This window comes from Hylaeus volcanicus, chromosome 3, assembly GCF_026283585.1.
Source record: "Hylaeus volcanicus isolate JK05 chromosome 3, UHH_iyHylVolc1.0_haploid, whole genome shotgun sequence".
NCBI lineage: Eukaryota > Metazoa > Arthropoda > Insecta > Hymenoptera > Colletidae > Hylaeus > Hylaeus volcanicus.
The window spans coordinates 24,107,154-24,125,023 of record NC_071978.1 but is presented as its reverse complement, the minus strand read 5'-3'; the positions used below and the strand labels follow the sequence as shown (position 1 = coordinate 24,125,023).

At 39.3% G+C, this 17,870-nt stretch overlaps 1 protein-coding gene across 1 annotated transcript in view; it reads left to right on the top strand.

The window, feature by feature from the left end:
- Window positions 1-15,713, top strand: part of LOC128874111 (opioid-binding protein/cell adhesion molecule homolog) — a 99,751-nt gene extending 84,038 nt beyond the window's left edge. The window contains exons 2-10 of the mRNA XM_054118453.1: window positions 10,248-10,454; window positions 10,785-11,125; window positions 11,302-11,446; window positions 11,903-12,178; window positions 13,090-13,196; window positions 13,323-13,512; window positions 13,601-13,633; window positions 13,877-13,994; window positions 14,128-15,713. Coding sequence (XP_053974428.1) covers window positions 10,248-10,454; window positions 10,785-11,125; window positions 11,302-11,446; window positions 11,903-12,178; window positions 13,090-13,196; window positions 13,323-13,512; window positions 13,601-13,633; window positions 13,877-13,968 — 1,391 coding nt within the window. The 3' untranslated portion in view covers window positions 13,969-13,994; window positions 14,128-15,713. The remainder of the gene's footprint in view (window positions 1-10,247; window positions 10,455-10,784; window positions 11,126-11,301; window positions 11,447-11,902; window positions 12,179-13,089; window positions 13,197-13,322; window positions 13,513-13,600; window positions 13,634-13,876; window positions 13,995-14,127) is intronic.
- The last annotated feature ends 2,157 nt before the right edge of the window (window positions 15,714-17,870 follow it).

Genomic DNA, 17,870 nt, shown 5'->3' with positions numbered 1-17,870 from the left:
ACTCCATCTCGACAGAAATGAAAACAATTATCAGAACGAAATGCACATGTCTGTACATCGTTGAAATCGTGCCTTAAAACTTTCGGTACTCCCTATAATTAGTAAACTTAATCTCTACAACACCGTTAACCAATGCAGAACATTTCTCCAGAATTTATAAAATTCTTCCTTTTCGATGATTTTTTGTAATTAAACAAAATATACTCGGCAGTTCCATCCTTGCATCCCGCAGATTGCACCCCTTGCGCAACTGGAACGTCGCAACGCTTGAAATACGACGCCTTGAAAACTAAACCATTAGTCATCGGTTCGAGGGAATCGGGACACTATCATTAGTTGGAATTATATTAATTGTCACCCCGTTCCAGGGTCCGTTATGGTCTTCGCTAACGGTGCGCGCCTTCGGTTGCTGTCGCTTTGAGATTGGAGTCGTATCCGCCTATGTTGTTTATGGGCAGAAAGTGCTGCCTGAACACAGTGTGAAGTATTTTGAACTCCCTTAAATTTGTCTCATCAAGAGGACCGCCATTTTTCCTCAATCTAAATCCTTGGAAACCCTTAATGCAACCTTGTTATTAAAAAATAACATCGCGTCTACCAAACGGTGTATTTAACCCTCTAAGTGCTGATTACATAGCCCGGTACATGAGTATATTTACATTTGTCAAATTTTACCAAATAATTTTAGATGACGTCTTAATTATACAACGTCTTTGATAATCAATAACAACATCAACCACGATAGGTAGCACCATCAACCTGAAATATCAAAGTAAATGGCTTGCGAGTCGTCCCCAGAACAAAAATTCCTCCAAAAAAGTCGAATGCGATTCCTGAAAATGGAGAAGTTACCCAAAACAAGCTGATAGGAACCTGCAAATCCGAACGTTCATCTGGTCCGAGCCATATACGGCGAAAAGACGAAAATTTCGGGCCGAGGTGACGAAATCCCGGTGAAAAAAGATCATTGTCCTCGATATTCGCCATTCGTTGAAGCGAAACGAACCAGATATCGCTGACCTCACGGCTGGCCAGGGGACTTTTTAGGAGGTCCGTGCGTAGCCGCGGGTCAATTCGTCCAATGGCACTCCCCGTTTTATTATCCGTCGCTCCAACACCGAGGAACGGTGCAGCCTTTGTACATTCCACGAGTAAAACGCACACGAGCCTAACCACCGTGACTCCCACCACTTTTTCGTGGTATTTTACACGCACCCACGTACGCGTCCGTAAACCGACGAGTGTTTACGGAACGCACACGTTCGCGTTTCGTCGCGGCATACGTGAAACGGAGAAGGTCCCCCTCCTCGGAATAAGAGTGCGTGCCTCTTGGCAATAATAACCATTAAGTGCGTGAGGGAATGCGAGAGGTGACGTCACCCATTCAACATTCGTGATCCATCGAACGCTGTCAACCTCCCCAGCCTTCGATGGATAAATTCTGAATCCTAATATCCGCGGTTCCCTCGGTCGTTTCTTAATAGCCAATTCGCGGCCCCGTGAGAATTTCTGCTCGGGGCCGACTTCCGGTAAGCAACGGACGCGTTAGCCGCCCGATAAGCTCGATAATTAACGACGCCCGTCCTTGCATAGATTCTCCTATTCCTGGTCTAACGACGCCTTCCGATCGCCCGGGGAGTCTCGTTCGAAATCGGGCAAATGGAAAGCTGGCAAAGACCCGATTCGTTTGACTTTCCAGCGCCATAATGGCACGCGGATCACGCAGGGTCGAGAAACATTTAAGTTTTTAATTTTTTTGCTATGTAGTTTGTTCCTATTTGGGTCACTGGGTGGCAACCTTTCTCTGTATCGAGTTTATTTTCGTCTCGGTACATAATTTCAGCCAACGTATGGGCTAACTTTGCTCGCTGATAATTTGAAGCACTAAGGTATTGTCATCTAAGGTAGTAAGTCATTGTGAAATCAAGACTCTGAAATCTCACCAAATAAATACTACTTTTTGTTGTTTGAATTCGAAGAAACATAGTGATATTCATTCACAAGAAAATGATGATAATAATATTCATATTTTAGGATACCTTTATAAATCCATTACAGGTCAGACCAACGCGTGTTGTAACGCGCGAAAATATTCCTAAAATTAAATATTGTGGTTCGAACCACAGAATCGATGCTCTTTAATATTATAAATAAGATTACATAGAAATTTAATTTCTTAAGACTCCTTCAAGAATTCATTCGACCTTAGATGCACAAGTTTTGCAACGCCAAAAAATATTCCTAAAATCAAATATTGTGCTTTCAGCCACAGAATTGATGCTCTTAGAGTATTATAAATACACAGATACAGATGTTAATTTGAAATTGAAAGAAAGCTGTGCCTCGTATTCTGAACAGTACTTTAACATTTACTTTATCGTTGATATTTTATGTATTTGTCCATCTATACACCTTCTCCTTCATTTTTCCATGTTCCCGTTTGCCATAAGTGTATAAAATCCTCGGTCTAATTATACACACAGCAATGTGGGATGTCTGAAGGGATGAAGAAAATGCCCCCGAGGTAAGAACGTAAGAAGTAACGTTAAAGTAACGAGAAAGGATCACCGTTTTTTCTTAATGCGTCGAGTATATCGATAACTAACTCGAGAAACGTTCGACTTTCCCCCATGGTGCAGCGATACTTTTATGCGGGAGGGAACGTTTGTCGGAGCAAACAGACTTTGTCCATGGGGAGAAGACACGATCGATAAGGGGAAGAGCTCGAGATCGTTAAGCCGCGTCTTCGTATTCGTTTCTATGTAAGACTCTATTCTTCCGTACGATGTGGTTTCAACGTCTGCGAGGAAATACTGGAGGGACAAGAATGACGCGTAAATGCCGGGAACCTAGATGTCTACACAACAATTCAGCGAATTAGTTGGGTAATTAAAGTGGCAATTAACGCTAGCGAGTTGACGAATTCAAATTAACGACGCAGGTAACCGACAGAAGGATTGTTATTTGGAATAATGGACACGTGTCGAGCTTTGGATTAGCTTTTCTTCGATATTCAAGTATGTATGGTTAAAATCGAAGGGAACAGTATTGTGGAGTATTGAGGATATCAATTAGGTATGCCATTGTATGCCACATGGGCAGAAATTTTGTTCACGATTCTCTACTAAAATTTGAAAAAATCATAACTCTCGATTGGGTAAACGGATTTCCATGAGCAAAACGAGAAACTGTGTGTCCTTAGATAAAGATTTTTTTAAAAATATCAAACTATCATAAGAGTTTATTTTTTAATATTAATTGGTGTAAAGATGTGTTAAAGGTTGTCTAATTTTCAAAAATTCGTAGCTACCTTAATAACGAGCATTTTGAATTGAAATTTTTGTTCGTCGTAGATCTCATAAAACCTTAGAAGAAACATACAGTTTTTTTAAAACTGAAAGAAAGATATTCTTCAAAATTCACAAGGAGATTAATTTTGATCGGAACCTAAAATAAAAAAAAATTAATATAAAATATAAAAGTTATTTTTCCCTTCCTCCGTCTAAATGAAGTCTATTTCATTAAATAACATCCATAACAGAATACAAATTGCCATTAAAAAGCTTGCGCGTAGCCTACCTATAAATAAAGTGTTAATTAACCTGTTAAACATATAAACTCTATTTTGCAAAACGCGATTCCGCAAGATTTGCATTTTCCTGTTGCTTCAGCCCTGGCTATACATATTCAAGCGTTTCTCCGTACATCGCGGCGAATGTAAAACGATTATTCATCGAATCTAAATTTACATCTGAATGAAACGCTCGCAGAAGAAATCGCAATATTGGCGAAGCCTTCGAGCGACCACGCGTTGACATTTCGCGTGTTCCCCCCGACGCTTTCAATTTAGGAGAACGTCGTTCCCCGCCGGGACAGGCGATTTCCTCTTCGCGGAAAGTGGCCGGCGAAATGAACGCGTGGCCGTGCTGTTGATTAAACGGTTCTACTCCGCAGAAAATGTAACGGAGCGGTTTTTGCGATTACGTCTCGCGTCGTGTGCGTTCGCGCGAACGGAGATATCATCGGCGAACGGTAGAGGTAAACGGAAAGTATAGCGGTCGGTCGCGATGAGAATTCCGGGAAGACGATCGCGGAAAACGACTCGCGTCCATTTACGACGAACTGTAATTATCCACTTTCATGGTTGAACATCGACACTTACCAAGTGCAAGGAATTCTGGAATCGTGTCGATAAATCTTTATTGCGCATTCCTTGTCGATGTTGATCCCTGATTGTGAGATTGAGAGAAAGGTTACGTTGTATACACGCGGGCGATACATTGAGCTCGTGGGAGGGCTGTTGTAATTGGAACGAAATTAGAGGAAGCTGGGTATATCGTCGCGGAATTTTCTTGGAGAAACTTAAACTCTTATTGAGTTACAAAATATTGTAAGGCATGACACCCTCTTTCTCTCGTCGTGAGAATATTAATTGATTGCTCTGCTGGTTGGTCATGAAAATTATTTGTCACTGAGATGGATGAAAATGATCAGGTAAAAAATGCTTCATGGTTTTCTGATGTTTTCATGGTTGGAGGATCACGAAAGACATGATTATTATTTTGAATCACCAAGCAATGCTCGGGGTTATCACTCCTTCGCAATGTCTTTATACGTATACACAAGATGACTAGAAGAATAAATCCCCTCAAGAGAAAAATACATAGTTCCGTTTAAAGGTGCAATTGCGATCTGCAGATTCGTCGTTGCTCTTACAGAATAAAATACAGTAATTCTTCAGAAAATGCAGAAAGTCTTCTTCCATTATTTAACATCGTTAGAAGAATGAATCTCCTTAAAAGAAAGTTAGAAATGATAGGAAAGTAGGTTTTGTTATGCTCTTTAACCTCTTCCTTTAGCAATTCTTTCTACCATCAAGAAAAGGGTGCGACCGAGCCCAACCATCTGACGCACCCTGTATAAATTACACGGTGTTCGCCACCCTTAACGTAATTGCACCCTTCAGCGGCACCCTGACATTTCGCAGACCACATTGACCCGTCTACCCGAACTCCAGGCTAATTTACAATCTCCCTTTTTGATTTGTGGGGGTGTGGAAGTCAATCGGCCGAGGGAACTAAGCTGGTAAGAGTCTATCATGGCTGACGTCGTCGCGTAAGGACTGAAATTGAGGCTATTGAAACGTGTCAGAACCTCAGCCATTTGGTATTCATTTTCCATGTCGATACTCGTTTTCGTCAAATTTGTTGTGTCAAAATTCAGAGATAATTTAATTATCAGGCTCATTTTATGTGTATTATTATTTTTGTTCCACTTTTTTTCTCGAAGTGTTCGATATTTTGCAATAATTCTCTCAAATCTATACGTGCCGTGGAAGCTACCTATACTTTATGAAAATGCTTGAATCTTTTGTTTTAGAGTAATCCATGCAGAGAACTCACTCTTATTAGAGAAAACTATATCTTAGAACACTCAATGATAAAAAAGATTCTTAGCCTTATATTTCCGGTATCGAACATACTTGTTGATCCTGCTCGATGTCCACTTGTTTAACACTAAAACTATCAAGTCAATCAATTTCACACTAACGCTCCAAACTTCTTTCAAAAGTCACTCAACTGCACACCAATGATTGTACCACAATTTTTACAGACAATTATTCCAACAAAGGAATATATTAATTAACAAATTAGTTTGCTCACTTACCTCCTCTAAGTACAAACATACATGTAGAATACGTATGACCTCGATGGTTTCACTGTTCGTGCATTGACATATGCATCGACCTCGATAGTTTCAGGGTTTAAACTGATTCCGATTCATGAACCGGCGTTGGTCTCGATTCGGCGTCGCTCCCATTGCTAGGTAGCAGGATGACGTGTCCCTTCAGGATGAATCGCGAACACGAAGTCGGTTCGCTTCTTGGTTACTTTTTTTTTGGACATGCGGTCACGGTGACATCACCGTTTGTACCGTGTGTGCCTAATGCAAAATGGTTTTGCGGTTTTCAGGCACGTTCGTTATTCTTTCGTGTAACGTGCGCGCTCGCCACTTGAATCCCAATAGAAAATGGCTCGAGCAAAATGCCACGGAGGCGCGAAGGGGATCGGAGGGTCTTTGGATTTTTTTCTTTTCTATTTCGCAAGACCTCCCCGACGAAGCAGAGGCGCGAGTTCTCGCAGCGCGCCTTTATTGCGTTTACTTGAATGCCTGGTTTATGATGCATTGCAGTTTCTTCCCATTCACCTTGAACACCGGACGTATAGATCGGCTCTCAGATGTCCTTCCCTTTGTCCGTCAACGTGGAATGGAGAGGAAATGAAAAATCGAAAGTTCAATGCGATCGCGATGGCGGCCTGACGGGGAAACCGTACGAGAGAAATTGTTCGCTCTTCTTTTCTTTGTTCGCGATGGAACCTCGACCTTGTTCTTGTCTGAATAATATTTCATTTTTAAATTATGTAGAATAATTGTCGCTGCCATTTAAGGTGTACTACTATTATTGGTACGAGGATATTTAAATTTAGACAGAACGTTGCAATATTATTCCTCGCAATAAACTGATGGGAATATATGAATATACAATTTTGCAAGGTTAACGCATCTCAACGGAAATATCTTCCACTTCTGTTTCTTGCTCTTCTATCATTATCGTTCGGGAGATACTCATATCTACACAAAATCCTTAAATTGCAATATTATTTGTCACGTTGAAACATATGAATACACTCAAAAATACTCTTCGCAATAGATGCATGTAAATAACGAAAATAATTATTTTCTGTATAATGGAACAAACAAAAATTCCAAAAAATATCCATACTTCGAATTCGACCCTATACATGGACATTTACATATTTTTTTACCTATTCTCCAGTTGATACCTACCCTTACATTCTTACCGAGTGGAATAAACGGTTTTAATTCTTCCAGCTTCTCAAGCAAGCACGCGATCGACTTTCAGGTCAAGCATCTCGGGGTAACTTAGTTTGTAGCTCGAAAAGGGTTCGTAAGTAACAATGGTGAGAGTACATTGAGCAATGGGACATCGTGGCGTCTTTTTAGGTCGTTGCTAAGGGAGTCCAGCGCTAGGGGGTTACTAGCTAAGTAGAAACAGACCTGCCGGCATGTGGTGGTCAGCCATTAACATGGTTCGTAAGACATTCTCGGTTTAATCGTACCTCTTATTCGATGTGACGGCATTCACTTGGAGCAGCCTTGGATACTTTCACCTAACTCGAGTTTATTAATAAAATTTCACGTTGATTGTTGTTTGGTATTGGGGACATTCTCGAACTGCTTCAAACCCTCGTGATGAAATTCTGCTGGTACGTGGAACAGTCGTAATTAAAAAATAGGTATGAATTGTTATAGTTGTCGGTACCTCGAGTCTAAGGAACTACTTCTTATTTTATTATTACCATTCCAGTTTCATTCATTCACAATTAGCTGTGCGCATTTTTGTAATTTTCCTTTTGAATTTCTGTAAGTTACAATCCTCCATGTTTTAACAATCGTATATATATATTCTACGAGAATCTAGTTCTCGTCTTCCAGGTCTATCGATATAAACAAAATTATTTTATCCTACAAAAATAAGAGAATGTCATCCAATGAATTTTTTTTACTAATATTGTAGTACATGTATCAACAATGGAAAATATGAGATAAACATCTATAAGAAATTTTGTCGATCCTTTATACTTGTACAACATGTTACTATCGACCACATAGAGCTTGTTTAAAAAAGGTTCCTTGCACCTCCGATAAGTCTGAGAACAGTCTCGGAGGGCTGAAACTTCGTAGGGTAGTTTCACTCCTTAAACTTGAGTTACCACAGCTATAAAACAGTACGTGTCCCTTAGTTTTGGCCGCTCTACAAATCCGCAAAGTTTCGCCAAAATCGGGGAGGGGGTATTCCTTGCGAGAGCAAGGGAAGTGCCGAAGCTAACAAAGTTTATTCAACTTTCCAACGATTTGGCCACGTTGAAGGCTTCCCTTTGGGAAAGAATACATCCACCCCTGAAATAGATACAAGTTACATTTTCTCTGCAACTAAATATGACGAGGCTGATATTTGATTAAGCGAAGATTTATAAACGAGGAAACTCGTGGAATGTACATTACGGAATTAACATTATATTCTTTCATGGTTTAACAGTCGTTTATTTATCCTAGTAGAGTGTACTTCTCGTGTACAAAATCTAGAGGAAGAATCGAAATTATTTTGTCCTGCAGGAATAAAAGGAAGTGCGATCTAATGAATATTAATTAAACGTAGAGAGAAGTAAAGAAACTTAGAAAATTGCAAATATTGTTTGGTTCCTTATTTCATCAAATTATTTACCTGTAAGTTCGTGTTACTTCTTCCACTGTACTTTCAATTTCCATTCGTTACATCAAGTTTCTATCTTTTCCTTTAGATCAATAAATAATTTCGATTCTCCCCGAAAATTACTATACGTCCTAATTTCAAGTGAGGTTTAACTAAATTCCTCTAATCCAAGAGGAACCCAGAAAGACCATGCCACCAGTACCACTCGTACCCCTTCGAAGCCACCGAAACAGTCCTCCATTCAAATCCACGTTACGATCTTCGTCGCCTAATATTCGTCGCCAAGCCAAGAGCTTAATCTGGTCGCGTCGTTTGAATGTTATCGACGCGAAACAAAGGGTTAAAGGTAGCGTCGAAAGCGCCACGAGATATTCGGGGCCGCTTTCAAATTTACTCGGACGTTATCAAAGCCTGGTTCGCCGTGCTCTGAATCCGAATATCCCCTCAGAATCGAGCCACCCTCGAATCGAGCATAAATCCACGCGGCCTGCAATAAAGGATACGCGAGATTTCGAGCGTCGACAACGTTTCCTAGCGCCGCGTTTTGGCGAGCGTTGCCTGGAGAACTGGGTCACCGATCGTGCTTTTACCTGACCAGTGTCCATAACGGAATCGAAAAGGTTCCCAGCACCGGTGACAAGTGGCGTTCCGAGAGTGCTGGCATCGCTCGATCCATATTTTTTCTCTAATAAGGGCGTGGTGTCTGGTTAAAATCGAATATGGGCGTATATAATCGCCTGTACGCGAGGCCGACCTGCCTGAAGAACGGGGTAAACTGAGTGTAGACACGCAGCCGAGGGTGTGGACCTCTTATTTCGTTCGTTCTACCGTTTCGCATCGCGTTCTTTATTCGCTTTAACCGGACCGCTAACGATACTCGCGCGTGGCACGTGAAGGAGCAGGAAAGCATTGTTGGAAACGACGATACGGGTGCCGCGTATTATTAGAAAACGGTATGCGCTTACATACTGCCCTGAAATTAACCGCACGTCGTGCACTAGAAATCTAATTTCAACCTGGCGTGCCCCACCTTCGCCGATTGTTTCAGGCTCTCGCGAGAAGTAGACCGAGAATACCTGCGGAAGAATCGGTCACGTTGCTCGTGGAATAGGTCAACAATCTTGGTACGAATAGGTGATGACATCAACATGGTGCGTGTTGATTTCACCTGGTTGGCTTCAAATGAGGTTGGGATTGACTGGACGTGTAACAGGAAGATCAATGATTTTGTTTTTATTAAAGTTTTATGAACGACTTGGATCATTCGTTATCAGAGAATGTTTAGAAATGGTTGTCAATGGTACAGACGGCACGAGGTCCTTCCCAATATCCAACTGAAGTCAGAAAACAAAATGCAAATGTTTTATGATAGTCTCCATATGAGTATTCTAGATTCGTTCCCAACTATTTCAATCCAATTATTAAAAGTTGACGTTTTTACCACGACCCTAAACTCTTGCGTCATATAAATTCTACTACATCTTTGAAAATACAGAGTGGAGAAGCAAGTCAGTCGATACAACACGTACCTAATTCCCTCTTCTAATAATTTCCCATAAAGAGTTAATAATCTAGTAATTCTAAAAACAACTCCATGAATTCATGTACTCCAACAAGTACATGAATCAAATTGAACGACTCGGTAGTTCCGCAAAGGTGCCCCTGTACCTATTTCCTCCAGTCTTTTCCATTCGAATACTTTCTGTATCTATATATGATATATCTTAGATCACTTGTGCTTTCTTTCGAAAGAGATTTCTCGATTTCATTCTGGGTTTATTACGCATTACAGTATTGTCTCGAAATAAGGAATTGAAGAAATGTGTAATATTTTCTCTTCTATTTTCGCGTAGAAATAGAAAGATCCATAGAAAGTCCTCGACTCGATGATACGTGACTATCGATCGTCGCGGAACAGCTGTTAATCAAATGCAACAACCTTTCGTTCCAGGTTGGTGCAAACCAGCCAAGAGCACCGAGGGCGAGGAGTACTCCGACGACGATCCACCGTCGTCCGATTACAACGACGACGGCGACGCAGTCGATGACAACGATCCAGGCACTATCGAGGAACAACCGCAGATAATTTCGAAAGGGGATAGTATAAGAGTCAGGAACGGGGGTGTGATTCGGCTGCCGTGTCTGCTGAAAAATGTAGGTGAGTGCCAAGTTCCAGCGTCGAACAGTCCATAACTACATAACGGAAATAAACTGTTGGGCCAGGAGAAAAATTCTATCCATTATACGTGAAATTAAATGTGCAATATTTGACGAATATTTTGTACAGTTAACGTTCACCGTATAGTTTTACATACGCTGACTAAACGTATAAACACTTTCGTTTACGTTATAATATGACAAGGTGTTCTACGGAGCATAGTACCTTTCGTTCTTTTAGTGTAAATATTAGCTCGTTTCGTACTTGCGTAACGATGTAACCTGTTTGAAGATTCACGAACGCTCACGGCAAATGTTTGGATTGTTGCAGAGAATGTCGCAGTTACGTGGAAAAGAAATAACGAAACCCTGTACCTTGACAGCATCGCGATGACGCAAGACAATAAGAGGATCACTCGATTCCCGAACAACACATTGGTGATCTACCCTGCTACGGTAAATGACACCTCCGATAATTACGAGTGCAGTATCCTCCAGGAGCCGCCTATCACGATCAAGTACAGGGTGCTGGTGGACGAGAAATCTCAGATACCGAGCGAACCACTTATACGAGTCACCCCTGCCAAGAAGGTCCAAGTCAATGTTGGCGATAGTATCACCCTTGGCTGTGAAACATCTCAACATCCACCTCAAATGAAGTGGTTCCACGAGGTAAACGTTTATTCGAATCAACGACGAGCTACTTCCATCAGACAGTCGAGCCAAATTATTTTTCTGATAATCGTCTGCCCTGACTCTCGCGAAAACTATGTATATCTGCAAGAGTATTCGAGTAACTTTTTCAATGTTTATATCGTTTTCATTCTTTCAAATTTCCTCTTTTTCAGAGCACGAGGCTCAACGTCAACCCTGCCGACAGCAATCACATCACCCTGCACAGAGTTAGCAAATCCGACGCAGGTCGTTATATGTGCTTACTGGAGGACGGCTCCAAGGATCCACCTCTAGAGACCATCGTCCTCGTCGTTAGATGTAAGCATTGGAAACTCGCGTTATTTTAACGAACGTCCTGTACAAAGTGTTACAGGTTGTTTTCTTAAAGATTAATAACGATATCGACGTCAGTTTTGTCTCGTTTCAACACATCTTCATTCATTTCTGAGAGTTATTCCGACTAGTGTCCTGGATTATTTGTGACGGGCTGTTTTCTGATAGATTAATGAAGATATCGACGTCAGTTTTGTCTCGTTTTGAACACATCTTCATTCATTTCTGAGATTTATTCCAACTAGTGTCCTGCATTATTTGTGACAGGCTGTTTTCTGATAGATTAATGAAGATATCGACGTCAGTTTCGTCTCATTTGCAACACATCTTCATTAGTTTCTGAGAAAACAGTTTGTAACGCGTTATATGGGACACACTGTATGCACAAGCGTTTGCGCGTATGGTTAAATCAAACATGATGGAACGTATTTGTTTTCATAGATCCTCCTGAAATAGAGCCAAAGAGGAAATTGGTGCATACCGGACTGGGCGTTGAGTCAGACTTAACGTGTGTCGTTCACGCTCATCCTCGCGCTAATGTGACGTGGTACAAGGATCAAATGGAAGTCCTCCCGGAACCCGGAAGGATAGAGATCGAAAATCCGGAGAGGTCGCACACCCTCAAGATTTTACACACCGAACAGAAGGACCTTGGAAACTATACGTGCGTGGCGACGAATAAATTGGGTCGAGCTGAGAAAATTGTTCGCCTTACCGGTAATTAAGCTTTTATCCAGTTTACGAGAGAAAGAGGGCCATCCCACGCGAAATCGAACACTATTTGGAGCAACGTTTCCAACTTTACCCAGACTTGGATATATTGTAGTCTCCGACGAGTTTTAAACATAGTTCTTTAGACGTAGAACTTTCAAAAGTTCTCTCTCTTTTTTTTTATTTTACAAGCGTTTGGAAAATGATGGTAAATTTTGTCCAATGAATTGTAACCGTTTTTCTGGGTGCTTAAAGTAAGGACATCAGGAGTATCGAATAAAAATTATTTTAGTTTCTTTCCTTAACAAAGTCTGAAACGTTAGCCCGAAAACTGTCTCGCGTTGAAGAAGTAATACATACTTGTTTAATGTAATTCAGCCTCGTCATCTTCGAATGACGGTGCGTTTCCGGAGGGATTAATCAGGAAATCATCCAGAAAGTTTCTAGAAGGTCTACAGAAGCAGTGAAATCGTGAAACTGTTGCAATAAAGGAGCAACAACTATTTAGTATTCTGTCCATCCAAGGATACGTCCACGCACAATGATGGAGAATCACTGACTTGGAACTTCCACCGTCACTTTAATAGGGAAAGATTCTCCGCGTCATTCGAGGATCGTAGCCATTTTTTCGTTCCATTATGCGGTGGTTCACTCAGCGCGTATATGTGACCGTGTAGTAGACGATGATCCGCTTTAGCAACAGTTTCACGATTTCTCCGATTCGCTACACCTTTCACAGACTTTCTGAACGATTTCCTGAATAATTGACCCTTTTATCCAACCCTGTTTTACAAGTAGTGGACCAAAAACACAGAGTAATTCATCCAAGGAATTTAGTAAATTATCTCTAGCCATTTTCGAACATTATTCCTGCATACAAAAATGGATCGACGGTATCTAAAATCATTATTTTTCAGGTGCTCCGTCTCAAGCGACTGTCGCCAGCGGTGAAGTGACCAGGAGTGGTTCAGGATTCATTCTGAAATGGCGACTGGAGAGCTACTCGCCAATCACCGAGTACAAGGTATTTCAACTTATATACAATTCTCTGTCTATGAAAATTACACTTTATCACTTTATCGTTCCGTTCGATAAAAGCTTATAACGTCCACGAAAAGAATTATTACTGAAAATCCCTGAATTATTGCAGCTGGAGTACCGCCGTAAAGGAGATGACTCATGGATCGTTCTCAAGCCCGTGGTAACGAATGGCAAGGGCAATCAATTTATCGTTGAGCACAAGATCGATGGACTTCAGTCTGGGTCGTACGAAGCGATCCTTATGGCTAGAAATGACTTCGGATGGTCTCAACCTTCCGAGCCACACATATTTAAAGGAGGTACGAAAATATTAACGCTAGCCTCATATCTTGCTGCGTAGTAAACGCGCTGATTTATTACATTCTAATTCGATTGTTTTCGTTGCAGAATACTACGACGAGATCCCGGATGCTGAAAGCGGTAAGTATCGCGATACACGAACGATGGAATTCGTGTTCGACAAAGGGCATTCAACTTGGTCCACTTTGATTTTAATCTACTTTTGCGGGATTACAATCGTTCGATAACTTCGTAAATATAAGTAACTGTACTGTTAACGTAACATTATACGCGAGTGTGCAAGTTGAGGGTGCCCCTTGTAGATACTAAATTTATTACACAAGTAAGATTGTTTTATAAATTTAATGTATTTTGTAATTCTAGGACCGTCAACAACAGGGATTGCTTCTCAACCCGCGATAGCCATTTCAACGTTACTCCTAGTCGTTTCGTCCTGTGCCTTTACAAGTCTGTAATTTACTGAACTCCTTAAACTACGTAGGTACGTATATTACTTAAAATAATTTAATCGACGTTAATACCGGATGAAATTTGTTCATTAAAATTTGAAACAACCTTTTATAACGGCACTTAATCTTTAACCATGATTCTAACCAATCATTTTTAACCCACAGATAATTTGCTGCAGCCAAAGCGTACACCAGCAGATATAATGGTGGGTGTAGTGAAGCAAGAATGTCTAGGAGAACGGTGGGTCTCTAGTGTAATATATTTTTTAAAAATAATCCGATTAGTTAGGTGTATTTTAGACACTCATCTGTACGACTGCAAAATGACACGAGCTAAACGGTTTGCGTTCTTGTTTGTCGTTCGAGTGAAAGACGATGTTTCAAAAGAGTATCAAGGTATCACATAATTCTTGAACGACAAGCACGAATACTTCTTTGGCATTTTTATGTATCATTTTTTAAAGAATTTTTAACGAATAGAATTAAATTTCTCACGAATTCGCAATCGATCACGGGCATTGTCAACATATACGAAGCTATTGTTTTAGCTAATTCGAAGTTAAATGTATTAGATAATTCTCCTAGATGTTCTGTTATGTATTACAAAAAAAAAAGAAGAAGAAGAAGAAGAAGAGCATTTTAATTGTACTCTAAAACGGGAGTAACTATAAGGGATAGTGTACTTTAAAATATATTTATATATCTATATATATATTATATATATATACGTATACATAATATAGTATTCACTGTACATGTATAAGTTCAGAGATACATGATTATTATTATAATTTATTTTTGTATGCTTAAGATCACTAGATCCGTGTTCTATGATGTTGCTTAGTGCCATGTACGCATGTTTTATTCTTTCACGATCGTGTACAAAACCGGCACTGATATATTGTCCCCCATATGCGAGAACGGCGGACACGTAGGTACCTAATGTGTAATAGTAAAAAAGATAATGTTACTATAGTTCGTCGTTATGATTTATGTACTGGGTCGGCGAAAATTTGTGAATTGAGAGCAAATGTATGTACTACATGGCTGCCACGCTATAGGAATTAGTGACTAAGAAGGCATAAAATCAATTGGTTGCTCAACACAAGGATCAACCTCATTATATTGTTTGGTACAAAACGTAAGCGAAATTTTCTTCAAATAATATATTTTATTTATTAGATAAAATTATTCATTAATTAAATGACCACGCAATAATTTATTCGCATAAACTTATATTCATTCAACGCGATGTGCAAAATCTTTTTTACAAAATAATGGATCAAAAGTTAATTAGACGTCGTTTTTGACATAAATTGCGATGGAGAAAGTGATCTTGACCGATCAATTGATTTTTACCATAGGAATTCTTCCTCTTTGTTTACGTGCTTTCAATTCGGAGGACTATAAAATATTCATTTGTCTTTAACGTAAGTGTGATGGAATGCGTGGACACGAGCGTCTGTTGAGAATGCGAGATGTGATGTATCGTTTTCCAAAATAGCTTGGTAGCTTTAGTACCGATACACGTCGTTATAATGAGTTATGATAATCGTTACAATCAATAGATTAACAAGTAAACCGTTGTACAAAAAAAATAGTCCGCCCCGTGAAACTGGTGCGCGTCATGTAAACGTTAATTATAGAAATTTCAGTCACGCTTACTTCGATACTCTGTACATGATACCGTTTCTTTTGTATAGTGTTCGTTGCATTTATTCGTTTGATAATAAATTGGTTTCATAACTCTGGATACTTTTAAGCGAGGATGAATTTATATCACTGACTATCGGGCCTGAAATAATAACGAATATCACGAAAGGATGATTTTTTTTTATTCTTGCGTAAAATGTAGTAGTATATACTTTGCACGTGATTGCAAATTACATATACGAATGCAACAAACATGACCTCATGTATTGGAAACTTTTGTAATGAACACGTGTGTTGAGTCATTAACGCAAATTACGATAATTGTCCACAGAACTTATGGCCGCGAATAATAATGCAATCTAATGTAAAGTGCATACGATGCTAACGAGAAATGTATTAATCGTAAAAGTTATAAATCGTTGAAATAAATACATTAAAATTATCCAAATCTCCCGTGTACTGTTGCAGTTTCGTGACGTAATGAAATAATTTTCACAGGTATGTATATAATTTATTATTAACTGCAAATCAATAAATAAGTCTATCCAATATTCAAGAATCGTTTCTGCAAAGATCTGTGCTGTTGCTCTGCGCTATTAATTACCTGTTAACAATGTTTAAAACTTGTCGATTATATTAGTGCTCGCTTATTCGGTATTTTATTAACAGTCTATAAATAATGTATCTAATTTTTTATATGCTTTATGAAGTGCAATAATCGCGTAGCATGATGACAGATATTTGCATTCGAATTAAATAGTCATGCACAATTGTAGGAAATGTACGGAACCGTGAAACTTTTTTTCGAAGTCTCGTATTAGAATCGGTTCGAAATAACTAGGAACACAAAATGGTGAAGGAGGTCTGCGATGCCACAGTCGAGCATGCGTACTAGTTTTTTAGCGTCAGTAAAGTATCTAATACGACCAGAAAACTGACGCCTTTAGTCCCCCTAAAGAAAAATACAGGTATAATGAATCGGGACCACGCATCGTTGACTACAGTACTGCGCGTTCAGCTTTTTTCGACGCGCATGCACGAATGGGAGCAGAATCTGCTATCACAGAAGGAGGTTTATCAGGAGCTGAGAGGTTAGAACGAGAGAGGTATAGAAAAGGATAACTATCGATTGAAACGAGAAGGATATAGACCACGGTAACAAAATGGCGGACCACTGATTTAATCAGAAAAATAATAAAATAGAAGAAAAATAATAACGTTCCCTGCAATTAATTGGTAAACTTTTATAAACGCAATGTCAAGTTTAGATCGTTTGCAACATGTACATATGAAATTTGTAAAAATTTTATGGCTAGATTAATAATTATGAATATTACTTGAATAATGTTCTTAATCGCTACACGATATTAATTGGTTGCATTTGTTACTAATTTTCTAACAAATCGCCGTTTATTTATGTATCAAAATAATCGCAATGCGAGGTATAAATCTTTGGCAACAATAAACCATTATTTTTGTAAATATTTTCGTTGTATTTATTTAATTATGAACAATATTTTAATGCCATAATTTCTTTCTTTTAGCAATAAGATTTCAATATCGTATTTTTAGCCATAGCCGGGACTCAGTCGACCCGACTGGCACCTTCGAAAAATTGGTTGAAGTTAACAGGAGCATAGAATAGTAAAGGAGTTCTACCAGGAGTGCGCCTGAGCGATATACGTAGTTAGTGAAATAAAATTAAGAATTTTGTATTAATAATATTACGAAGTATGTGTAAGTGCAATAACCATTGTTAAATTGATTTGTCACTGAAAATAAAGAACTAAGAACTAAGTGGGAGAGAAATCGAGACATTGTGCGAGAAAGATAGAAGACGAATTTGCGTATGCGTCTTAAATAACTCACTCAAGAGTGTCTCAAGTAAGACGTTGAAAATGAGGCTTTATTCAATTTATTATGAACAAACGGTTCGATGAAATTATTTGATATTTTGCTTACATGAACGTCTTAGAATAAAAATTCAAAAAGATTTCTCTTGTTAATATCCATAGAAAAGGTTTGCAGCTGAATCTGGTAACCAAATATTCGAAATTCATCAAAATACAGCCTGCACATTGTGTCGTAATCATGCAATAAGTATTGTATAAATCAATATTTGATTGAATATTGTGATTAAATTTCGATCAGGATATAAATAATTACAAACAATTTCTTACCCAGGGTAGGCCGAAGTAGGTGTGACAAGTCCTATCTTCATTATCAGATTTTTCCTTTGACACTTTTCTCGAAAC